The 26,531-nt window shown below is 40.7% G+C and overlaps 1 protein-coding gene across 1 annotated transcript in view; it reads left to right on the top strand.

The window, feature by feature from the left end:
* The window catches only part of TG (thyroglobulin), a 204,143-nt gene that overhangs the window by 50,269 nt on the left and 127,343 nt on the right, over window positions 1-26,531 (top strand). Inside the window, exons 21-29 of the mRNA XM_073335054.1 lie at window positions 5,531-5,680; window positions 7,546-7,716; window positions 13,312-13,434; window positions 15,310-15,425; window positions 16,457-16,565; window positions 18,657-18,854; window positions 22,266-22,427; window positions 24,981-25,046; window positions 26,160-26,240. Of these exons, the coding sequence (XP_073191155.1) occupies window positions 5,531-5,680; window positions 7,546-7,716; window positions 13,312-13,434; window positions 15,310-15,425; window positions 16,457-16,565; window positions 18,657-18,854; window positions 22,266-22,427; window positions 24,981-25,046; window positions 26,160-26,240 (1,176 nt within the window). The remainder of the gene's footprint in view (window positions 1-5,530; window positions 5,681-7,545; window positions 7,717-13,311; window positions 13,435-15,309; window positions 15,426-16,456; window positions 16,566-18,656; window positions 18,855-22,265; window positions 22,428-24,980; window positions 25,047-26,159; window positions 26,241-26,531) is intronic.

Here is a 26,531-nt window from a genome sequence, read left to right as displayed (position 1 = left end):
ATTTCTCTTGTTCCATTACATTTTCCCCTTGCTACAGGGCAGTTTGGATAGCTCTTGATGGCAGTGAGCCATTCTGATGGTCTCAGGAATTTGTTGTGCTCAGTGTATTCCTTCTGAGACATGCACTGCATATTAATCTTCCTTTTCATCTCCATTACATTTTCCTTCCTGTCATCTGGACAAAGAATGTAGGCCATACTTACAGGATAGAGGACTGTATCCTCGGAAGCAATGACTCTGAAGAAGATTTGGGGGTGGTGGTGAATAATCAGCTGAACAAGAGGTCCAAGTGTGACGCTTTAGCCAAAAGAGCTATTGTGTTCCGGGTATATATAAACACAAGAATCTCAAGTGGGAGTAGAGAAATTATTTTGGCCTATATTTGGCACTAGTGTGACCGCTGCTGGAATACTATGTCCAGTCTGGTTCCACAATTCAAGAAGGATGTTGATAAATTGGAGAGAGTTCCGAGAATGAGCAACAAGAATGATTGATTAAAGAATTAGAAAAGATGCCTTATAATGGTAGATTCAAAGAGTTCAATCTATTTAGCTTAACAAAGAAAGAGGTGACTTGATTAAAGTCTGTAAGTATCTAGATGGGGAACAAATGTTTTATAATGGGATCTTCAGTCTAGCAGAGAAAGGTATAACATGATACAGTGGCTAGAAGTTGAAGCTGTACAAATTCAGACTCAAAATAAGGAGTAAATTTTTCACGGTGTGAGTAAATAACCATTGGAACAAGCGTCATGGTAGATTCTCCATCGTGACCATTTTAAAATCAAGATTGGATATTTTTCTAAAAGGCATGTCTAGGGATTATTTTGGGGAAATTCTGTGGTGAGTATTCAGAAGGTCAGACTGGATAATCACAATGGTCCTTGCTGACCTTGGATTCCATGAATTTGTTGCTTCAGGTTTGCATGTATTGGAGGTCTATAACAGCATTTTTTTCTGGCTGGCAAATAGATGTTTCTTTTTTCGTGTTTGCCATGTCTTAGTTTATTCTTATCTGCATTATCATTACATTGACTAATCCTAATCTATAGAGTATTTTGTGGATATAGTTCTATGTCAATTTGAGGTGATCAGTTGTTGTTCATAATTGAACCTTGATGAGTGTGGCAACAGAAATCTCATGCTTGTCTAAGGTGTTAGTGGAAAAATTAATTTTAAATACAGGCAACTAGTGGTTTTGTGAGCTTGGAAAAGCTTTTAACTTCAGGAGGACAATCTGAGGCCTTTCATGACACCATTTTATCAGTCACTTTTGTGTTTGGTGGTGATATGAATTCATGCTAGTTCCCTTTTCCATTTAGAATTTTCTGTAATTTGTATTAAAATTGTTTCAAACAGAGATCAGTCTGAATCAAAAAGCTGCTAGGTTCACAACTGAATTAGCAGTTCAACCCTTTCTCTCTGATAGGCTCTACCCAAACACTGGTATCCCCAGACTTTGGGGTATCTTTGAGATGCCTATCTCCATGAGATCGAAGCACCAGACAACAATTAGAGGAAGCATTTAGCATATCCTAAAGGATCAAAGAAAAGGAGTACTTGTGGCACCTTAGAGACTAACAAATTTATTTGAGCATAAGCTTTCTTGAGCTACAGCTCACTTCATCGGATGCATATAGTGGAAAATACAGTGGGGAGATTTATATACACAGAGAACATGAAACAATGGGTGAGAGTGATCAGGTAAGGTGAGCTATTACCAGCAGGAGAGCGGGGGGGGGGGGGGGGGAAGCCTTTTGTAGTGATAATCAAGGTGGGCCATTTCCAGCAGTTGACAAGAACCTCTGAGGAACGGGGGGGGGGGGAGGGGATAAACATGGGGAAATAGTTTTACTTTGTGTAATGACCAATCCACTCCCAGTCTTTATTCAAGCCCAAGTTAATTGTATCCAGTTTGCAAATTAATTCCAATTCAGCAGTCTCTCGTTGGAGTCTGTTTTTGAAGTTTGTTGAAGAAGTGCCACTTTTAGGTCTGTAATCGAGTGACCAAAGAGATTGAAGTGCTCTCCGACTGGTTTTTGAATGTTGCTATGGGTACCCGCATGGCCCCACAGTATGCCAACATTTTTATGGCTGACTTAGAACAAAGCTTCCTCAGCTCTCGTCCCCTAATGCCCCTACTCTACTTGTGCTACATTGATGACATCTTCATCATCTGGACCCATGGAAAAGAAGCCCTTGAGGAATTCCACCATGATTTCAGCAATTTCCATCCTACCATCAACCTCAGCCTGGACCAGTCCACGCAAGACATCCACTTCCTGGACGCTACGGTGCTAATAAGCGATGGTCACATAAACACCACCCTATACCGGAAACCTATTGACCGCTATGCCTACCTACATGCCTCCAGCTTTCATCCAGACCACACCACACGATCCATTGTCTACAGCCAAGTTCTACTATACAACCGCATTTGCTCCAACCCCTCAGACAGAGACAAACACCTACAAGATCTCTATCAAGCGTTCTTACAACTACAATACCCACCTGCTGAAGTGAAGAAACAGATGGACAGAGCCAGAAGAGTATCCAGAAGTCACCTATTACAGGACAGGCCCAACAAAGAAAATAACAGAACACCACTAGCCATCACCTTCAGCCCCCAACTGAAACCTCTCCAACGCGTCATCAAGGATCTACAACCTATCCTGAAGGATGACCCATCACTGTCACAGATCTTGGAGGACAGGCTAGTCCTTGCTTACAGACAGCCCCCCTACCTGAAGCAAATACTTACCAGCAACCACACAACAGAACCACTAACCCAGGAACCTATCCTTGCAACAAAGCCCGTTGCCAACTGTGTCCACATATCTATTCAGGGGACACCATCATAGGGCCTAATCACATCAGCCACACTATCAGAGGCTCATTCACCTGCACATCTACCAGTGTGATATATGCCATTATGTGCCAGCAATGCCCCTCTGCCAGGTACATTGGCCAAACTGGACAGTCTCTACGTAAAAGAATAAATGGACACAAATCAGACGTCAAGAATTATAACATTCAAAAACCAGTCGGAGAACACTTCAATCTCTTTGGTCACTCGAGTACACCTAAAAGTGGCAATTCTTCAACAAAAAAACTTAAAAAACAGACTCCAAGGAGAGACTGCTGAATTGGAATTAATTTGCAAACTGGATACAATTAACTTAGGCTTGAATAAAGACTGGGAGTGGATTGGTCATTACACAAAGTAAAACTATTTCCCCATATTTATTCCTCCCCCCCCCACTGTTCCTCACCCGTTCTTGTCAACTGTTGGAAATGGCCTACCTCGATTATCACTACAAAAAGTTGTCCTCCCCGCTCTCCTGCTGGTAATAGCTCACCTTAAGTGATCACTCTCGTTACAGTGTGTATGGTAACACCCATTGTTTCTGTTCTCTATGTATATAAATCTCCTCACTGTATTTTCCACTGAATGCATCTGATGAAGTGAGCTGTAGCTCACGAAAGCTTATGCTCAAATAAATTTGTTAGTCTCTAAGGTGCCACAAGTACTCCTTTTCTTTTTGCGAATACAGACTAACACGGCTGCTACTCTGAAACCTGAATCTAGATAGAACAGCACCAAGTTTCAAACTCATATATGGAAGTGTTAGATCCAAGGTTTTGGTTTCTCCCATTTTAGGGGTATAAAGATTGAGTCCAGAGCTGTAGTTTAGATCTGGGGTTTCATTCAGGCTCTCCTCTTGCCTGGTTAACATGTATAGATTTTAAGCTAGAAAGAGACTATTATGATTGTCTAGTTTGACCTGAATAACACAGGCCACAGAACTGCACCTATTAATTGCTTCATTGAGCATAATTTGTGGTTGAACTAGGGCATATCTTTTAGAAAGACATCCAGGCTTGACAGCTTTATTTTTGCTTTAACCTTTCATCTTTTTTCCTTGCTGTTCACTTTTTGCTTCTCTTAAGAGTATAAACGAGACATAAATCTACTCTGCCTGTTTACATACATGTGATATCAGGCACATACAACTTTCACTCTGTGACTCTACAACAAGAAACAGAGGAGAGAGTTCTAAAAAGTTTTTCTCCTTTTAAAACTTTAAATGGTTTAACTCATCTCTCTGTCATCCTCTGCATTCTGCCCCCCAATGGCTTGCAGATTCTTTATTTCATCTGTAAGTAAAAAAAATAGTTTCTTCCCTTCAGGTTTTTTTATTTGTATGATCCCTTCTACATACATTGGAAAACCTCTTTAACAAATGTAACAAATAGGCTGGTGTTCTGAACATACGTGAGAGATGAGTGTCCTGTCTCTTCCAGGATTTTGTTCTTCCTTAATTGATTTTAGATATGTGTCGTGCCTGATTTGCCTGGTTTGGTGCCCATTGAAATGAATCCTCCAGTCCCATGACTATCCCAGACTCTCCTACTGGAACATGACAAATGTGAAGAGGAATGAAGGAAGATGGTTGTTATTAAGCTGTCTGTCATTCTGATTTATCACCGGGGCATTGCAGTGAGTTAGTTAATTCACAAGGCAGCATGTTGGCTGATTAAACGCAAATACAGCACATCCACCCTGTGGACTATAGTGGTAATGGCCAATGTTCTACTAGAGTTACTCTTTGGTACAGGTTTAAATTGCTGTCAACACACTGGGCAAGAACAGAAGTGAAATTTTGCACCATATCATTGTCCCAAAATATACATTTGATGGTTTTTGAAGGAGACCTACATCTGGAAAGCAGCTGTGAAATAGCAAGTAAACACACTGTCTGGTAAATGTGTCTGAGGCTCATCTGTGGTGGTGATACTCGTCCGAGTGATCTGAAAGGAAAGATGGTATTACATGATTGCCCAGAAGACAATTAGTCATCTGCTTCATATGCAGACTGTCAGCTGGAAAACTTGCTCTTGGTTTTCTGAAATGCTGAACTCAGAAAGGTATTGTTAACCTATGGGGAGGAAATCTTTGTGTTGTGGTTGTCATATATACAATACGTTAGTTGTCTTTAATCCAACAATTACTTTCCTGCCTGGAACTACTTACCAACAATTTCATTACCAGAATTTTTTAATGAAAGCATTACCATATGGTGGCTTTTCTCTGAGTTTTTCAGAGTTTCTGTTAATGTGAATTTTCCTATTTTTGTCTGAAGCCTTTGTTGCATTTCACAATCTGCCCCCACAATTGTGTCTTATTACAGATGGACCTGATCCTCAACATTCACCCTTGGAGTCAGGTCCATCAGAGTTTGATGTGCTCTGGTTTGAGGGTCTTCTTTTAGACCCATCTGAATTAGGACCCTGGTCTAGGTTCCTTGGATTCCAGTCACTGGAGGCTTTAGGTGAACATTTTAAGGGGGCAGTGTTGGTAAACCCTCCTAAGGTGCACATGTGTTCATCAAGGTCTTGCTCCAAAACCCATTGAAGTCAATGGTAAGTCTACTGAACATGTGTTCTGCTTATGAACATGTGTATGGATGTCTGAAATGGTAAAGTTTCAGTTGAATTCCATAGAACTGATAATGTTTTTTCCTCTGTAGTTGTTTGTCCTTCAGGCAGCTCCTTTCAGACTGATGAATGCATTCCGTGTCCTCCTGGGTTCTATCAGTTGCAGACAGGAAGCTCCTCATGCATCAGGTGTCCTGTGGGAAAAACTACCATCTCCGCTGGAGCTTTCAGAGCTGATCATTGTAAGTGCCCTGATTATCATCCTGGAGGAATGTCATTCAGTATCTACTTGGTGAGAGCTTTTGAGCTTTCACAGAGCTCTTCTTCAGGTCTGGGCTTACTCTCTCTCTCTCTCACCAGAAGAAGTTACTCTAATAAAAGATATTACCTCACCTACCTCAGCTCACTTCACTGAAATTTCTAAGGACCTAACCAAAACTTTTCCTTGATAACTGTGCCCTTCTGTAGCACAACTTTTGCCCATAAGGCAGGGATCAATATACTTAGTAATTTGTATACTAGTAAAATCAACCTGAATTGCCTCTGTTGGCCCACAGACCGATGAAAATAAAAGCAATGATGCCTAAAGGAATGCACAGATTAAATAGGTCAGTTTGTTTTCAGTATCAGCCCTTGCGCAGAAAAGAGAGGAAGCAGAGAGCAGAGGTATGTTGATAACGTGGGGGAAGATATTTGGGTTGAATTGTTGAAGGAGTGAACTTCTGCATTTTGGCTGGTATCTGTTTAGTTTCGAACCTCCATTGAAGTCAAGGAGTTATGCCAGGGTGAATTTGTCCCGTGGTTTTATTCGTATAGGTAGCTCTTTGTGATTGATAAGGAAGAGGGCATATATCTCATTTATGCTTTTTTCCATTAGTATCACCTTCTGCATTACTCCCCAAAACACATGTGAGGAGACTGATGTTAGAGTAGACTAGCTCCTTGGGAAAACTTCTCTCTCAATACAGATTACTTTCTATGGGTGTATGAACTGGGGGGTTTAGTCAATGCATTCCTTGGGCATTATTGTCACTTAAAGCATGAACCCTTTATCCAGTCAGCTTATGATTAATGAAAAAGTGAGTTGCAATCTCAGACATAAATGCACACTGCTTTCTCATTTTACAAAGCTACTGGGTTTCTTTAATACTCTTAGATAATTGGGCTATACCAATTTTTGAATAATAATAAATAAAATCATACTCTTAAATATATGGGCCTGCCCTCTGTAGGTGAATTTCCTCCTAGTGCCATGGACCAGAGAAAAGCATATGCACTGCTTAAATCCCACTTAAGTCATTTTCAGAAGTAGGAGGTGGGATTCAGCAGCACATTGGCCTAATGCTGGTCCTTTGCACAACAATAAATGTTATGCCTTTGGATTTATTCCCTTTTCTCCTCTAGCTTGCTGTTGGTAGAGTGCTGTCTCTTAAAAAGTGCTGAGGATTTGCTGGGCTGGGTACGGGGAGAAGAGTGAAATCCTGACTGTCATTATGGATTTGTTCCTTTGTGGAGTGGAGGAGACCTTTGGTCACTTCTGAATGACTAAAAGCTCCAGTTAGCACTGGGAAAAGCATTTTAAAATATAAAGCAAAGCTCTTTGCAATTTAGGAATATCTGGGAGGACTTGGTTCTCCAAGAACAGGGAAATAAAAAAAAAAATAGCAGCAGCAAATTGGTTTGGTGAGATCTTGTGGCTCCTTATGACTGTTCTTGATATTTCAGCTTCCCATTGTAGTTGGCACTGCACAAACACACATAAAAACATGCTTCCTTCTCTGAAGGACTTGCCTGTGCGGTAGGATCCTAAGGAACCCACCGTAATCTCTCTGTAGCAGGGACTTTGTTTTTGTTCCGTGTTTGTGAATGGTCTGTGGTTTGCACATGGTCCATGACTAGGGCTTTTAGGCTCTACCACAATGCAAATAACAATAAAAATCATTTAAAGTGATGGAATGGCAACTGCGAAATGCTCACTGTAAATGACTTGAGAGAGCCCCTGCCTTCAGGCAGTAATAAGCATCCATTTCTTCTAGAATGTCATTGTCCTACTCATACACTGAATGCAAGATACATAGTGGCCCAACTCTTCCCTTTCCTGTGACAGGTATCACAGATTGTGAGAGAAACGGGCAGGGTTTACAGTGCAGTGAAGATGGACAGTATAGACCTTCCCAGGCTGATCCCATCACTAAGAAATCCTTCTGTGCTGATAGTCTTGGAATGACACTGGACTGGACTGAAACAGACCACCCATTGACAGATTCCCACTGCCTAGGTAGGTATCAGAAAACTAATTGCATTCACTTTGATCCTATGCAAGTAACTTCTCCTTAACAAAATTCTGGTTTCTAAGGACAGCTGAATCTGAAAGGTTATGGAAATTCACTTAACTATAAGTCTGGTCTCTTACTCTCTTCCTCATCCCACATGCCTGCCATTCTCCCTGCTGGTGGGTTTATTTACTACACTGGAGAAAACATTATTTTTGAAAGGGAAGGGGGTGAAGTATGTTCATAAGTACCCTTGGATAATTAACAAATTGTTTGTATGAACATCTCTTGTTCTCTGTCTGGTGGAGTCATTACAGTATAATGTAACAGGACCAGGGCAGAGTAAAGGATTTCCTAATGTAAACAGCACTCACGGTTGCTCTCATAAGACCTGCTCTGTAGTGTTAGACAAATGAACACATTGTCACTGTTTATTATCAGATTTTGGTACACTTGCTCATGTTGTGTAGTGCCTTACTCCATGAGTGATCCCAGGTAAGTCAGAGGACTGGACTCCAGCATACATAAGGTTAGTTTAATCTGTCCCTTAATGATTAACAATTAGATTTTAATTGATATTTTAAAAAAGTTATTTATAAATGTTGCATTATTGTCAAGATACGACTCTACGGCCACAGACTAGATTGTATACAGCATCCAGAGCAGGAATCTCAAACATAAAATGAAATAAAACAGATGGTCACTATGGAAGGCTAGGAGACAATCCATTAAAAGTGCACAGACAGAGTAGGGAAAAGCAGCATTTCAACATGCTAATCATACCATATATAAGGAGATGTTAATAACTACAGGAAATAATCCATCACACAACCCAAGACTTGCTTGTGGACATTTGCAATCATGTTCCTCAGCCAGAAAACTTGTACTTCCCCCTCAACCAAAGTGATCAGTTCAGCCTATAATTTTGTAACTCTGAGCTTTATCATGCCATCAATGGTGCAATTAATGAGGATCACTACTTAAAAAATGATGGCATGGTACTGTCTTCTACCAGTAATTTGGTAACACATTTTTGGTATGTGTTGAATGAAAGATGTATGAAATGAAAATTTTCAGTAGTGAAGGAATTGACAGAACAATTTCATAGAATCATAGAAACATAGGACTGGAAGGGACCCTCGAGAGGTCATCTAGTCCAGTCCCCTGAACTCCTAGCAGGACTAAGTATTATCTAGACTATCCCTGGCAGGTGTTTGTCTAACCTGCTCTTAAAATCTCCAACGATGGAGATTCCACAACCTCCCTAGGCAATTTATTCCAGCACTTAACCACCCTGACAGTTAGGAAGTTTTTCCTAATGTCCAACCTAAACCTCCCTTGCTGCAATTTAAGCCCATTGCTTCTTGTCCTATCCTCAGAGGTTAAAAAGAACAATTTTTCTCCCTCCTCCTTGTAACAACCTTTTATGTACTTGAAATCTGTTATCATGTCCCCCCTCAGTCTTCTCTTCTACATGGTAAACAAACCCAATTTTTTTCAATCTTCCCTCATAGGACATGTTTTCTAGACCTTTTAATCATTTTTGTTGCTCTTCTCTGGACTTTCTCTAATTTCTCCACATCTTTCCTGAAATGTGGTGCTATTTTCAGTCCTGCAGCCCAAGCCCTGCAAGCCTGAGTCAACTGACCTGGGCACAGACTTGGTGCTGCAGGTTTTTTTCTGTGGTGTAGAAATACCCTCACACACCTAGACAGTTATAAAATCACTGCTGCTTAAGCAGTTCTGATTCCATCCAGTAGAGGCCAGTAGCTGATATGTGTACTAGCTTTACAGATTATCAACTAGGAGAGCTAGCTAATTTTTTTCAAATTTCAAAATGCTGATGCTTCAAAACTTTAAAATTCAGGAAAAATGTCAATGGCATTTTCATAAAATCCCCCTGATTTCTGAGCAACTCTAGAACTTGTTGATTTTTTTTGGCAATTTCAACCATATTTTGCATTTCAAAAAATCCCAATTTTTTAGTTAAAAAAAAAGGGGGGGGGAATGTGGGTGCTTTTACTTTTTCCATCCTGAGCAGCTCCATTAACTATATTGTAGAATGGGACATAATTGTGTAATCTGGGGTGGCTGATACTGCTTTGAGAGAAGATTGATAGTGGAAGGGGGTGGATAAGATTGACCCAATAGCTCTTCTCTCTTTCTAAGTTATCTGTCTTCTGGGGAAAAAAATCTCCTTCTTAAAATAGAAAGTGATAAATTATAACAAAATCTAGGCCCACCTGGGGTGTCCTCATTCCCCCTATGTTGCAAACTATGGGCACTCAGAATTGTATGGCAACAGCATGGATGGAATCTACATCTTCCTCCGCCAAGAGTATAGATGCCTATCATTTGAATTAAAAAGGAATCTTCATTAACAGTTATCAGAACAGGGCCTATGAGACACAGCTGTGCAATTCTATTTCCATCCCGACAGTGATGAACAACCAACAGCAAATTCATTAATGTTAGGGCTGGTTGAACGTTTTTCATTATGCAGGGTTTTTTTGACAGAAAATATATTTTTGAAAAAAAAACATAAAATTTTCAGTTTTCAACATTTTTTATTTCAATTTTTTTTCATGAAACAAAGTATTTAATTTTTAAAAACGTTTTTGTGTCTAGGGTTTCTTTTGTCCCACTGCTCCCTAACGTTTTTTTTTACCTCTCTCCCTTTTCCTGTGGAATTTTTTTCTTTTTAATTTTTTTAAAGAGAAAATGGGAAGCTCCTTCCCCAGGGAAAAAGACATTAAACAAACCTCTAACATTTTCATCCAAAAATGAAAATCCTTCATGAACATTTTCAAACAAAATTTTAAAAATGTAGTTTATTTTGACTTTTTCCTGAAAATTGAAATCTGTTTAAGTTTTGTTTTTTTAACCAGCCATAAAGACAGCAGTCATTCAGCCTGTGCATTTGAATAGAAGGAATTAACTGTTCTGCGTTGAATGGTTTTGGCATCGTACTTTAAGAAGGAAAACTTTTCTCCCCCATCTTACCCCGCTCAATCCCCTGCCTTTCAGCCCTCTTCCCAGCCTCGTTAAAGTGCAGGATTTTTTGGTGTTCTGTTTTTGGCTTACTCCTTTGTTCTTTCCAAGCAGAAAATGACAGTTTTATCAAAAGCACCTGTTGACTCAGCTTTGACAACAACAAACATTTGTTGTCAATTAGCGCTGGCTGTTTTGCTTTAAGAGGACAAATGATTGTTTTAAAAATTGATCCTCAGCTTTTATTCTGTGGTTTATCCAGACATTTCTGGACAAGAGCTCGGCTCTTGGATCCTGGTGTAACATCTCTTCTTCGCTATTCCACTCAGATGTGCAGGGGAATGAGAGCTGAGCCTGCAGCTACTCCATGCAGAGAGCTCTAGGGGCTGAGTCCAGCTCAGGATGCCTGGTTGCTTTGGCTGTGTTAGACCCAGGGGAGGCTCTATTGACAGTCAGTCTGAAACCTCCCCTCGGTTGGTGGTCGGCCAAGGAAAGGAGGTGGTCAGGCCACATGGGTCAGCTCATCCCCTACACTCCCGGAGAGACCTTAGCGGATACTATGGGCCAGAAGTCAATGCTGCTGTACTGATTTACACCCTCTGAGGATATCTCCCCACTCCCACCCCGGTGGAAACCCAAAGGGAGGATACATTTCACCAGGTCACAAGGGAATTAGCTGGCATGAGAACCAGACTATAATTTAAACCTCTTGGAGCTGTGGTCTGACCTCCGCCCCACCCCTTGTCGAGTGGCTGAAGGATTTGCAAGGATCCAAGAGGAGAAGTTTTTGCTCTCTCCAAATCTTTGCGTATTGGTCCAATTTATGCTCTTAGTGACGCTAAGGAAAATCTGTAGTAACTCTGTTACCCTTTGTGTTTCATGTCATCACAAGAAAGAAGTAAAAACATCAGTCACAGCACTTTTCAATCTACCCCATCCAAGGGTATTACCAACCTGCTGGTGACTTTTCTTCTAACATCACTCTCTCCATTTAGCTTGTATTCCCTGTACTGTAATAGAATCTCCGCTAATGACCAAAGAAAGTCAGGATATTCCACACAGACTACCACATTCAGTTTTCCCTTGCTTCAGAACTTCCTGTTGTACTGGAGACCATTTCTGGGATATTTGCTTTAGCAAAGTGGCTTTGTGTAGCAAAATGATTTGGACTCTGCTTCCATGACAAGATTGCATTATTTGGAGTTGTTATATATCCAGCATGACTAATTAAATAGTCTTGTTTTCCTTTCCTCCTCTCAAGGACAAATATGACAATCAGGTTTTATTTTAGGGTCATGTTCAGTTGGAGGAAAAGAAAAGAAGCGTTTATTTTTCACTTTTCCATCTACATGGGAATAAATCTGGCTTTGATGAACCAAAAACCTACCAGGTTTGGAGGGATGCTATCCAGGCTTTCTTTTCCCCCCCCCCTTTTAAAAAAAAAATCACAAGTGAATTTATGGCTTTGAAAAGTGATTAACTGGCACTGCTACAGACTGCAATCACTGATTTACAGTGCAAGCACATCTCTCACCTGGAGGGACCTGGATAGGTCCATCAATGGGTGACAGGGGATGGATCACTGGATGATATCCTGTTCTGTTCATTCCCTCTGAAGCACCTGGCATTGGCCACTGTCAGCAGACAAGATACTGGGCTAGATGGACCTTTGGACTGACCCAGTATGGCCATTCTTATGATCTTCACTCAGAGAAAAGGTAGCTCCCTTTCGGTGTATTCTTTAACATCCGAGAATAACAACAGGGAAGATGCCTGGTTCTCTGATGGGCCCAGTTGCATGCTAAGGGCCACATTCAGATTTGACACACACAATATTGTAAATTTATCTCACATTAAATTAATTGGACTCAGTTAAACTCCCTTTGAGCTTCTGACTGATCTTTAAAGGAAACTAATCTTACATGCCAAGGAGACAAAGAGAGTTATAACAAGATATAAATTAATTCTTATTATTAATTATATTCCAGTAACTCCTAGAGGCTCCAAGTGAGATTGAGCCCCATGGTGCAAGACACTGTGTGTGGTGAGAGAGTCTCCTTACCCTAAATATCTTACACTCAAAGGGGACTACAATCTTCTCTGTACGTTTGAGGTTTGTCTCAGCCAGTGAAAGTGGTCACATTTAGGTTGGGTGGTTGCAGATCCTACGTACACACAATGTGTCAGATTAATAACCTTATTCATTAACTCCTTGGCTCCCTTTTCTCTACTCAGCCCAACAGTAAAATGAATGCTTATCCCCAAATAGAGCTCACAGTTTGCATAAACCTGAAGATTGAAAAGCAAGAAGTCACCTTCTTGCCCATTTATGGCCTCGTTCTAATACATTCTGCTCCAAACAGAGACCTGGCCCTGAGCATCTAATATCTCCAAGGAGAGTTCTGCAACAGTTTGTTTCAGACGCTTTTTCATTTTTTCTGATTGTTTCACAGAAACCTGATACTGTTTGTCCATTTAACTTACGAATCCTTCCCCCTACACACCGTGAGTTTTCTTTTTTTAAGTAAAGTCTGTGTTGAGTTTCTCTGGAAACTGAGGAGCAATGGAAATAACATGCAGGAGACTTGACCATGCTCTCTGCCTTTTAGTGCTCAGAAAATTTGAAAGAGTTCCTGAATCCAAACTGATCTATGGTGCAGAAGACGCTAGGATCCTTCACTCAGAAACCATCCAAGGAGACTCCCAGAGTGCACTCTTGCAGTGCATTTCAGGTAAGGGATGGCTCTCAGCAAATGTGTGTGGCATACGGTGGAGGTCACCAAAGAAGACAGCTTTCAAGGACTGAATTTACTGCTATGCCTTAGCCTAGCATTGTCTGCCTTTCCGTTCAGCAGCAAATTCACTGTGGGAGGATCAGTGTTTGTTGACCTTCCTCTCATATCAGAGAGGACGTCTCTGTCTGTGAATGGTTTCAGAGTAACAGCCGTGTTAGTCTGTATTCGCAAAAAGAAAAGGAGTACTTGTGGCACCTTAGAGACTAACCAATTTATTTGCGCATAAGCTTTCGTGAGCTACAGCTCACTTCATCGGATGCATACCGTGGAAACTGCAGAAGAGATTATATACACAGAGACCATGAAACAATACCTCCTCCCACCCCACTCTCCTGCTGGTAATAGCTTATCTAAAGTGTGAATGTGCTTTCAATTACCATGTGGCCTTGGACAAGTCATCAATGGTCTGACTTTCAGAAATGCTAAATGCTCATAATTCATGTTGACTATGGCTGGACACTATGGGTTTCAGTACCCCTAAAAATCAGACCACTCACCACTCTGTACATTGGCTCTGTACATTACTGATAAAATAGGGAAAAACCATCCTTGTTTACCTCACAGGGACATTGTGAGTTTTAATATTCATGCATGATCACCTCTGTTTGCACTGCAAGTAGTCCTTTGATCACCTCATGTGTCCTAACTTTGGGGCTAATTCAAAGCCCATTGAAACCAACTGGGAATCTTTTCGTTGACGTTAGTGGCCTTTGGATCAGGCCCTTTTATGTTTGGAAATGAGGGAGTTAGAAGGCAGAAAGAGATAGGAGAGTGTTTTAAAATCATGCAAGAAAGTGAATACAACATCAGCAGGGGTGGCAGTGAGGAGGAGAGGCACAGAAAGGGAGGTGGAGGGGGACGGTGGCTGAGCAGCAAAAAGGATCCTGGTCTGGAGGCACTTGGCATGTGTTTCAGCCCCAGAAAGTGTGGTGAGACTAGTCACACAGCTTGGATAGAGAATTCTGACTACTGAAAAAATGTGCCAAACCATTCAGGGCTGCAACACACTATGCACAAAATGTTCATTGAACAACTTCCAGTAACAGTCTTTCACTAGTCTCTTGGCAGGCAATAAGCGGAGAAAGAAAAAGGGGCTAAATTCAATGGAGAAATAGTTAGCCAGGAATCCTTTGACCAGCTTTGGTTTCTTGAGCAAAGGCCACAGCACTCTTACAAGCCAGGCTCATTACATTACATACCAACTCTCAATCAAGATAGTTTGTCCTCCAGCTCAATCATGAGTAACTAAAGCCTGGTCTATACCCCCTGGGAGCAGGTTATCCCATATCTGCCTGCTGCTGGGTTTCTTGCACCTTCCTCTGCAGCAGCGGGAACCGGCCACTGTTGGAGACGGACTACTGGACTAGGTAGACATGGGGGGTCTGATCCAGTCTGGAAATTCCAGTTTCGTTTACACATTGCACTAGTTTAACTAAAGGTGTGATTTTTAACTGATTTAGCTAAACTGCTGCAAAACTTGTGTGGAGACTTAAATCAATTTGTACCTGGCTTATGTCAATTTAGCTCAAGGAGCTTCGTGACCCAGTGACGCTAACTCGATATAAGCTAAATTTAAAGTGATTTAAGTGTGTCCAAACAGGGTTTTGCAGCAGTTTAGTTAAATTGGTATAAATTGATTTAAAAACCTGTTTTAGTTAAACTGGTGCAAGTTGTAATATAGCTGAGGGTTATAGTTCAAATTCAGTAAAAGGAGTCTTTATGTATATAGAAGACATAGCTATCAGCCAGCTGGAAACATGTGGCTTTGTGTAAACGAAATGGTGAACCTTTACATTTCTTTCATGCTTTCAGATTGTGAGACGGATGAGTCATGTGGCTTTATCACAGTATCTGCTCCAGGTTCTGAGGTGCTGTGTGAACTGCACAGTGCTGCTGAAACCAACTTCAACTGTACCACGTCTGGACTGGTAAATAATGACACTTCTTTAAAATGCATAGCCTGTACAATACCTGACAGCCAGTATGAGAACCCATTGTCAGAATGCCAGGGAGTTTCCTGACTGTTTAGATGTTGTGTTCTATTATGGTAATGGTGAAGTGCTGGTGGGTTAGCAAAGAAATGAGAGTCAAGGTTTTCCAAAAGTGATTTTTGGGTGCCTCTGTGTTTGGTTGCGACACCTTAAAGAGGCTTGATTTTTAGAAAGTGCTGGACAAACACCCACTAGAAATCAGGTCCCTTTAAGGAGCTTTGATTTCAGCACCCTAAAATGGAGGTACCCAAAATCATTAGTCACTTTTGAACATTTTGGAAACAGCAAAGTGCTCTCTAATTCCTGCATCCCTGTCATGAATAGCATCCCCCCAATATTGCGTCAGAGTATCAGTAAAACCGACAGTGAGATGAATTGACATGTCCAGAGTGTCACACTGAGTCAGTGGTAGAGTCAGGAATAAAACACAGCAATCTGGGCTCCAAATCTCCTGTTCTAACTCCTGGACAGCACTGCCTGCCCTTATTGCATGTGAAATAAGAAAACTAATCTTAAATTTGCCAGAATGCCACCTATACAGGTCTTTCCTAGAAGATGTTTGCCTCCCCTGAGCTGATCTGCTACAACTCCAACCAAATCACCATTCACAAACTCCCATTCTTCAAAGATCTAGGCTATGCGAACACTGAAACAGATAATCGTGTCACTTGTCAGATCTTTGTCCATTCCTACAGTCGAGGGTCTTGAGCTCGATGGCATTTTGCCACTTTCTTAAGGCAACTCATTGTTTATGAAACTACGTTGTCATTATTAATACGGTAGAGTAGCATCAAAGAATTATGCCCTGAGCTGATGGAATTGTGATCAAACAGCAGAACTAGAGGGCCCCAGGGAGTTGTGGCAACTATGAACAGTATATACTAATTCATCATCCTCATAAGCTTGAATAGACTGTATTTTCCCGGCTATGAATTAAAGCACCTTTATAGTGTCTCTGTCTGTCTCAGATGAAAGGTGTTATGGGAAATTCTGATGCCACTAGCATTGCTAATCTTAGCTGCCTGCTTAAAGTGAGGAACCCAGAGAAGGATGAAGTGACCGTGTATCTGAAAAAAGGTAGGTACTGAACCTCCACTGATAGGTCAGTTGTCTAGAAAAGTGAAAAACGGACCCTGCCAACAGTTAGGCCTCAACTCCATAAGGATATGAGTCTTTGCAGGGTCAGGCACCGAATAGCAGCACGACAATCTCCGTCACTCTTCCAGAAATAACGGATAAAGGTTTTTTGATTCTATTGAGATTTATTTTCTTGCAGTGTGATTTATATATAGGGAGCTTGAGTGGGTTTTTTTGCCATCCTCTGGGGTGCTGAGCAGGAGTTTAGGATCAGGTGGGTATGTCCCACACCATTAGTTCCTTGGAACTGCAATGTGGGGCTGGGGGAGGAGGGTGAGAGGGCAGGGGCAGATGAGAAGAGTAGAAAGGCATTGGTCATTCTTAGCCTATTCTCTTACTTCTGTGTTTCTGTATGGTGGGGAGTCTTTAGTTAGCCTAGGTTTTCTGAATATTTATTAATTACAGAAATCCGACACAATATTATAAAGAATCATATTCAAAATTAAAATCTTGTTCTAATTTTTCCTCCTTAGTAAAACCTTAGATCATTAAAATGGAATTTGCTTTTCACCATTTATGCTCTATACATTTGGCATTTCTCCTGGCTTGGGCAGTAATACGAGGCTGGTCAGTTTTTAAACTATTAGTAATATTATTAATTAGTATTACTGTAACACCTCGTCTTAGATCAGAACCCCATTGTGCTAGGTGCTGTATAAACACAACATTCAGGGGAATGTTCAAATTTTTTAAAATGTCATCAAAATTTCAACAATATCACAAAAATATTTCTATTCAGATTAGATTTAGCAAAACCATTTTTATAATATCAAAATATTGGGGCCTAAAACTCAACATTGGTCACCTTTTAAGCAACTACAAAATGTTATAAGAATTATCAACATTGGCTGAAATGCATAGCAACATGTGGGCATGTAGAATCACTATGTTATGTAGTGCCTCATTTCATATCTCAGGATCAGCTAATGCTCTGTTGTAAGTGTGACTGAAGGTGATTATATCTGAAAGTTTCTAGGTTGATTATTTTAATTATATTATTTCCTCAAATTTTCAGGTCAAGACAGCACAAAGATAATTATTTTAACAAAATAAATGCAGCCAAACCAACCAAACAAAAACAAACCCAAAGCCCTACAAAAAACACATTTAATAGGGCACCTTTGATGCCTTTTCCTTTACAGTTTGAGTCAATCTTTAATGTCAAACATGAACATCTAAATGAATCACACAAAATTTGCACCTGCACCTCTTGCTTAAAAATATCCATTTCTGTGGAGAGAGAGTACACACACAATCTTGTGGATAAGCACCCCCATTCAAACCTGTCTCCCTTAATGTCTCATCAGAAGGAACTCTAGAATCTGCTTGGAGCAGAAATACAGATTTTTCACAAAAAGAAAGTTCTTGGCAAAAACAAGTTGTATTTGATGTGTCACTTCATTGTGTCTGTTGTAGAACTGCATTGTTTGGCTATCTTGGCTCATTTTGACACAAATTGTGATACTCTTACACTGAGAAATACCTTGCTCCCCAGGTAATCTCATTGCCTTCAACAGGACTTACTCATGGTGTAAGGTACCATTCAGCCACACAATATTATCTGTCCTATGTGTTTTTTGTTCATGTGGGTTTTTTGTTCACTCCTTGCTCAAACTCCAAAGCTCAAAACAAACCATCCCAAATGGCAGAGTTCTACTAGGCCTGGGTCCAAAACATCTCCTTTCACTATTTCATTTGATTTCTATCAGAAATTGTAAACTGAGCTCAGACTTGCTCAAAATTAAGCCAAGTCCCACTTGAACCTGGGCAGAGACTTCTGCCTTGCATCTTGGTGTTTTAGACTATCTGAGATTTGAGAAAGATCATAGTAGCCTGAATATGTAATCCTGTTGGTGAACTTAGTGTGAGTTTCAGATTTGTAATGAAACTTAAAGGCCAGAACGATTTTGCTATGTTGGGCTTTTATTATAAAACATAGAGCCAGCTTAGGTCTGGAGATATTCTGCGGCTATTGCTTTGCCTCCTGCACTTGTTGGAACACTCATTTCTTTTTCTTCCTGTTCTGTTCAGGACAAGAATTCACCATATCTGGTCTCAAGATCTTTGAACTGACGGATTTTCAGAATGTGCTCTCTGGCGTGTACAGCTCAGTGGTTCTCTCAGCAGCTGGCACGTCTTTGACAGACGTTCATCTCTTCTGCCGTCAGGCTTGCAGCCAGGATCCTTGCTGTGATGGCTTTATCCTCAGTCATGTTGTACTTGATGGAGGTAATATTGTTCAAACTGCAAAGGCAAAATATTATCCCATACAATGGGAAACTTAACAGAAGCAAACCACTGGGTGCAATTCATGCCTGTGTAGAGGGCCAGTGTTATGCCTATGTGCAACTTAAATCCTATTGGCCTAATTGAGACTTAAGTGGCGCATAGACCTTGGGCTGCCCTTTGTCGAGGGGTGAATCTCACTCCATTATGTGGGCAGGCAGAATGTCTAAACACTGGATGTCTATGGTAGTAATCCCCTTTCTGTATTTGTATACATCTTTAAAATGGCATATACTGCAATAATGAGGGTTATCAGCAAGTTTGCCAGAAGTGGGTACTTGTATGTTGATGGGGGAATTAAAATATAATATGAAATGTTTAAAATATAAAGACAGGTTTCAGAGTAACAGCCGTGTTAGTCTGTATTTGCAAAAAGAAAAGGAGTACTTGTGGCACCTTAGAGACTAACCAATTTATTTGAGCATAAATTTTCCACAGTATGCATCTGATGAAGTGAGCTGTAGCTCACGAAAGCTTATGCTCAAATAAATTGGTTAGTCTCTAAGGTGCCACAAGTGCTCCTTTTCTTTTTAAAATATAAACTGATTACCTTTTTCTATGAGCAGGAAAAGGAGCTTTTCAACTTTTTACATCAGGTTATGGTTTCCAGATACTCCATAATCACTGGAGTCAAACTAGAACTCAGTGAGATGGATGAAGTGCAAAGCCCAACCCAAGTGCAAAGGCTATTACATTGATCAGGGCAGTCTTGTCCATTCTGTCCTCTCATGCATTCTCTCCCTTGCCTTATCCATATCCCCTACAGTCCTTCCTAAAGTTAGAATAACAGAGTTTAAGGCCAGAAGGCACCATCAGATCACCTAGTCTGACCTCCTGTATATCATAGGCCACTAACTCAATCCAGCACTCCCACTAAACAAACATGTATCATCCTGTGCAGTGCATCTCACTGACTTCAAGACTGATCCCAAATATCTTGGCAAGATCATTGATTCTCTGTCAATCAATCAGATTTATGGTCTATCTGCTGTATCATCTTTAAGGGCTATGCTTACCCGTCATGATGATATTCATTACTCAGTGTACATTTCTGTAGCTGTTGCTCTCTAATATAGTGTATCCTGGCTTGGATATTGGGATATGGTCCGAGAGGTCATACCTTTTGAAGTAAATGGTAGTATTCAATCTGGCCCATTTACCACCAGCACTTAAGCATGTGCTTAACTATAAACACATTTAAATCCCATTGACTTAATTAAGTTAAGCATGTGCTGAAGAGCTGTGCTGAATCAGGGCCTCTTTGAGGCATTTGATTTTACAACACGGGTTCTCCAAGAATTGTTCGACTCTTTCTTGTATTTCCAAGCAGTTGATTGTACTTGGCAATGGGGCTGCTCATGGTAGAAAGTGCTATGAATGGGGTTTGCTCACTGGGACAGGGACAGCTTGTCTTGAACATTTCTAAAGAATCATGCACTCTTGTAGCGTAATAGATACAAAAAACTGCATTAACAAATCATCATTAATTCTGCAAAGGATGATATTATACTTAACTTTAAGCACATGGATAGTACCATTGAGTTCAATGGGAATGTTCATAGGTATAAAATTAAATACACTTGTAAGGGCCTGATTTTCCAAGGTCAGAGCCTGAGACTGCAGCACTTAACAGTTAGAAAATGCCAGATCTAGGGTTGTCTGTGCAATCGTGACTTTGCCCCTTGTGCATTATAATATGGTCTTTGATTAGATGGGCGAATACTGTTTTTTTCCCAGAGAACATCTGCATTATTCCTAGCACAAGATTTATTTATGCCATGTGAAAATTCAGTGCTTTGCAAATCAATGGCTTTGGATAGAAACTTTCCTTCGTGTCAGAATTATGGAAGAAATGTTAGTTCCCATGTGGCAATAAATATGTGAAAGAAAGTCAGTTTTTAAAGGAATCTTGGCTGGCATTTTAGCTATCATTTTTCTGGAACTTTAATTCTTGGTAACGGATTATGTGTATTGTACACAAAGTCCAAGTTATTAATGAAGGTCTAACAGAGTGTATTTACCAAGATTGATTTTGTTGGCAGATTTGGGGTGTATTTTTTGTGCAAAATGCCAAGATGAACAACCTTTGATGTTTCAAATTCATTGTTAATAACTTGCAATTTTATTTATGATGTGGTACAGTTAGTATATTTCTGCTCTTTCGGGATTGATACCCTGATATTTGTTTTTCATTTCTACTTCCTATGTTAAACTTCATGATATATTTCATTGCTTAGTTTTTTGGCTCATGTCATTTTAAAATGAGAGCTAATGATGCAGACCACAGCATGATGATACTGTAGAAAGTCACGAGTCATTCAACAAAGTGGAAGCACAGCAGGCCTGATTAACTAATGTGTAATCTAGTGTAACTCCAGTGAAGCCACTGGATTTCCATCAGCACAAAACTGGGGTAATGCAGTCGTGAATCAGGCCCATCATATTTCTGTTAAGGACAATACAAAATGAAAAGCAACCCACTATAGTTTTGTACACTTTGCATGCATTCATTGTCAGAATGAGTTGGCCTCCCTTTTATGTGTTTAAGGTCTTACTATCTGAATGTGTGGAAGAGATTAGGAAATGGCTGCACATTATGAAGCTGTCTGTTTACCTGTGATAGCATGTTTGGGTCAATAATGTCTCAAAATGCAGGGATCTGACTGGTATTTTTGGTTAAAAATTTAGCACATTCACTGCTAGTAGGAAATACTTACTTTTACTTAGTGAGTGAATTATTAAAGGACATTTTAAGTACATGTAGAATACCTTTATGTCTGAGCCATGACAGCAGCCACAAACCAAGAATGCAATGAGTCTAGATATTATAGGAGTAGATTGGGAGCCAGAATTCCTGGATTCTACACCTGGCCATGCTGACTTACGGTATAAGTTTGGGAAAGATTGACACCTAAGTTGACTGAATTCAGGCCCCTGTCCAATAAAGCATTCAAACACATGCCTAAGTGCTGTGTTGGTTCAGGGCCCAAGATTGTAAGACTTCTGAGGCCATGAGTGTCTCTGTCTAGGTCTGCTATGAAATGCCTTGCACACAGTTGGGTGGTGTTAATTATTATTCAATGTTATTTGATAAAGTAGGAGGTATTTGTGGGTGCCTAGCATCTCTGAAAACCAGGCTACAAGCTTATATGTCTTAGGCATGAATTTAGGTGCTCAGCTTTATTCATTCAAATTTTAAAAATTGGCCCAATTTTCTGAGCATCCACTTCTCTCAGTTTAAAAAGGGGATAACACTTATCAGTCTCACTGTGGTGTTGAGGTTTATTTCGTGATTACAAAGGTGCAGTATAAGTATTATTATAAACAAACAATTCTCTCTTCAATTGAATCTAGGTACTATCCTGTGTGGGTTGATGAGCTACCCAGATGTGTTGATCTGCCACAGAAATGACTGGAATAGAAGCTCAAAGCCTGGAGGAATATGTAAAGGGGTGAACTACAATGAAAAAAAGCAGCAGTTTTTATTCAGTCTGGGAGGACAAGAGTTCGCTGGAAGTAAGTAAATATATTCTTTCATCTTAAATTATGTTTGCTAAATTATCCTATACTCACTGTCCACATAGACCCTCCAGCCCTTTTCTCCATTCCACTCAGTGAAAGCTCTCCCTGACTTCAGTAATAGCTTTGCTGGAATAAGGACTGCAGGATCTGGCTATGTATGAGCCAAGTAGAATGAATTTAATTGCAATGGGCTTAAAATGCAGCAAGAGCAGTTTAGGTTGGACATTAGAAAAACTTCCTGACTGTCAGGGTGGTTAAGCACTGGAATAATTTGCCCAGGGAGATTGTGGAATCTCCATTGTTGGAGATTTTTAAGAGCAGGTTAAACAAACACCTATCAGGGGTGGTCTAGATAATACATAGTCCTTGCATGAGTGCAGGGGACTGGACTAGATGACGCCTTGAGGTCCCCTCCAGTACTACAATTCTATGAATGATCCATTAGTCTGGTGCATTTGCAGGGCCACCCAGAGGATTCAGGGTGCCTGGGGCAAAGCAATTCAGGGGCCCTTTAATTAATTAAGCGCCTTTTTAATTTTTACTCACCCGGCGGCGCTCTGGGTCTTCGGCGGCATTTCGGCTGTGGGTCCTTCACTCACTCCAGGTGTGTTCGGCGGCACTAAAGGACCCGCTGCTGAAGTGCCACGGAAGACACTATAGAATACTATATTCTCGTGGGGGCCTCTGCAGGGCCCGGGGCCTGAGGCAAATTGCCCCACTTGCGCGCCACCCCGCCCGGGCAGCCCTGGCATTTTTATGACTTAACCTACAAGAATGGGCCCTTTGTACTTTATTGTGGCTACCTGTGTTAATGAAAATAAACAGAGTTCAAAACACATTGTTGTACATTGTTCTGCAAGGGCTTTGTTGAACACTTAATTCAGGTCTGTTTCAAGTAAACCATCTATCTAAAAACAAAGGTATCCGTTGTCTCATTTGTACTGTAGTCAGTGGCTGCTTCCAGATTTCATGTGATCTAAACTCTTGGCATAAATTAATTTTATGGCAATTTAATTTTCAAGGTTTGTAAACTCAAAACCATGTTTCAAAGACAAGGGATCCTGTGACTGTGCAGTTATGTGTTTTTATTACTTATTTAGATTCAAAGGTCAGAAGAACCTTAGTGATACGCAAGACAGATACCTTGTGTGGTGTGTTGTCTAGAGGAACTAAAAATTCTTCTTCAGCTTTTAGAGTTAGATTTTTTTTTTAAATAGTGAGGCACCGCAACTGCTTGTGTAAATTAATTATGTGTTTAAAATATGAGCATGCAGATGCAACTGGTCGATTGTGTGCACAAAGGTCTTGACTCACCACTCTACAGGAGTGACAGCTGGGTAAAAGCAGAGCAATATAGCAGTGAATCAGGCTCAAAATATGGAGTCTCACATTTAAACAGGATAACTTACTGAGCAAACAGATGAATGTATGCAACTGCTTTTGTACTCTCAACTATATACTGATGGTGTTCAGTTGCCAGTTTTTACCCATCACCATATATTATGTATATGGAGTTCAGGTACCAGGTTCTGAAAACTTAAACCCAGCATTATCACAAGTGTCCACAATTTTAGCTGCCTCTCAGGGTCCTGATTTTTCAGAGGTGTGGACACCAACAATTACCATTTAAATTGAGTGGTGTCCTGAATGCTCAGAACCTCTAAAAGCTAGCCCCGAATATCTCAGCTTGAGTGGCCAAAACCTGGGGCACCAAAAATTGGTGAACGCTTTTGAAAGTAAGGACCCCAGTACTGCAGCTGGATCTGTCTAGGCAGAGACCCAGACCCTGTGGCGCTTCATTGAATTCAGTGAGATACCATATGGGCATGGGGTCTGCTTGCATAGATCCCATTGCAGGATCAAGACCTTGGGACTTAACTTGTCTGCCAAAGATTCACCATGTGTAAAAAGGTAATAATTATGCTTCTGGGGTGGGGGAGAGAGGAGAGGAGGGGAGGGGGTGCTATGTAGGTCAGTTGATGTTTTTACAGCATTTTTAAGATAAAAGGTGCTGACTATTATAATACAGTCTGTTACCAATGCTTTGACTGGTTAGACAGCATTTAAGATTCTTATTGCAGCGCTTAGCTGCTGTGTTGATGGGTGCAGTATCAGAATCTATATGGACAGATAGAGAAATGCTGCTTACGGTACTTATGACTTCTCAACAAACATCTGGTGGAGGTTCTTTTACATCCTCCATTACTACTGTATCTAAGCACCTCATACCCTTTAATCTATTTAGTCTCACGACATCCCTGTGAGGTAGGGATGATCCCCCTTTTACAGATGGGGAACTAAGGCACAGAGAGACAAGTGACTTCTCTAGGTTTACATGGGAAGTCTGTGGCAGCACAGGGCTCACCAGACATAGGCTAGCACCCAAACTACCAGGCCATCTTTCCTTTAGTGTCGTTGTACTGTAATTGTTATTGCGTAGTTGTATTAAGCTTTGGAATGTGTTGTGATATAATTTCCTGGCCGCTCAGCATAAACCATTTGATTAATTTTAGCAATTGCACTACTGAACATTTCTTTCTTTGTCAGCTTCTGAGCTCTCAGAAGAAATGGAAGAAGCCGTTAGCAGCTTTCAGCGGGTTTACCTGTGGGGAGGTGAGTTTTATCCTGCTGCCAGTTATAAGAGGTTGGAAAAATAAAAGACCAAAAAAATTGGGGCCACATTCTCTGCCAGTGTAAACTGGAAAAGCCATTTGACTTTAATGGAGCTACACCAGTAGAAAACTTGGCCTTAGACCAGAGTCTTTTCTCACCTACAAGGCATGATGCTGGTGTAGAATCAGTGTAAGCAAGAGGTGAATTAGGCCCATTGTTTCTTAAATCTATGCGAGAAGCTATGGAGATAAAGCCATTTATCTCATTGTCAGCCCCTAGATACCATGGTAATTTGGCATTTTGCAAATATCTAGATAGATTTGTTTAATTATCATGACTCATTGCAAGCTTCCATTGTTCCCCTTAGATTTACTGCATGAATATCCCCAAACACTTTTTTGCTACTGCTCTAGGAGTACATAGGGTGACATGCTTCTAGAGCCTTGGTATTGATTATTTCCTGATTATGGATATTTACTGAGTTTAGTGGATTCATTTTGGTTCAGCATGGTGGGATTTTCCAAAGCACCTAAGGCAGTTCCAGAGCTTTTGAAAATCCAACACTCGGAATATAAGAACTTCCCTATCAGAACAGATCAGTGATCATTCTAATCTGGTGCCCGTCTCAGCCAGTGGCCAGTGCTCGATTCTTTAGAGGTAGTTGTAAAGCCTCCTGTAGTGTAATTCACTTGTGCAGTATATATCACAGAGAGGAATTTCTTCCTAACTCCAGCTGGTGAACTCTTGTACCCTGAAGCATGGGGACTGATACACTAACTGGCCCCAAAACAGGGGCTAAGTGCAGACACAATTGTTTCATCCTTCGGTGAAACTTCCTTAGCTGTTTGCTTAGATAATAACATTGCACTGTAAAATGTTCTTTGTTAACTTGTTGTGTAAAACTCAGTACCAGCAAACTGTTTAGGAATGAATAGTCAGTATGTTTCATAGAAGAACTGCATCTGGAATCAATGTGAGCTTAAGGGACAGTCTTTTTGTTCTGTGTCTGTACAGCGCCTAGCACAATTGGGGTCCTAGTCCATAACTAGGGCTTCTAGGCACTATATTAATACCAATAATACAGAATAATAAATAGCTTTGATTGTGTTCTAGGTTCTGATATGATTACCCGGACGAAATCCTCTGCATGTGATGCGGCTGTTTTACAAACCCAGACTGAGCTAATGTTACCAGGTACTGGGCAGTACTGCAGTAGGTGCTGGGGGGTGTTGGTGACCTGTGATGTACAGGAGGTCAGACTAGATGATCTGATGGCCCCATTTGGCTTTAAACTCTATGACTCTGTGAAATAACAAGGGGAAACTTCAGATTTGATACATTTCATGTGACAAACAAGGAGGATGGGTTTAAGACAGCGTAGGAGAATGCAGAATTTAGCTGTGAGTGCCCAGAACACTTGGTGTCAAATCTATTGTTTTGCTCTTTATTGAAGTACATGCATGGGGAATGAGTGGGTTTGGGCAG

Source organism: Lepidochelys kempii, chromosome 2 (assembly GCF_965140265.1).
Source record: "Lepidochelys kempii isolate rLepKem1 chromosome 2, rLepKem1.hap2, whole genome shotgun sequence".
Classification (NCBI taxonomy): Eukaryota; Metazoa; Chordata; order Testudines; family Cheloniidae; genus Lepidochelys; species Lepidochelys kempii.
Note: the sequence above shows the minus strand (reverse complement) of the source record. Positions and strands in the feature narration are given on the sequence as shown.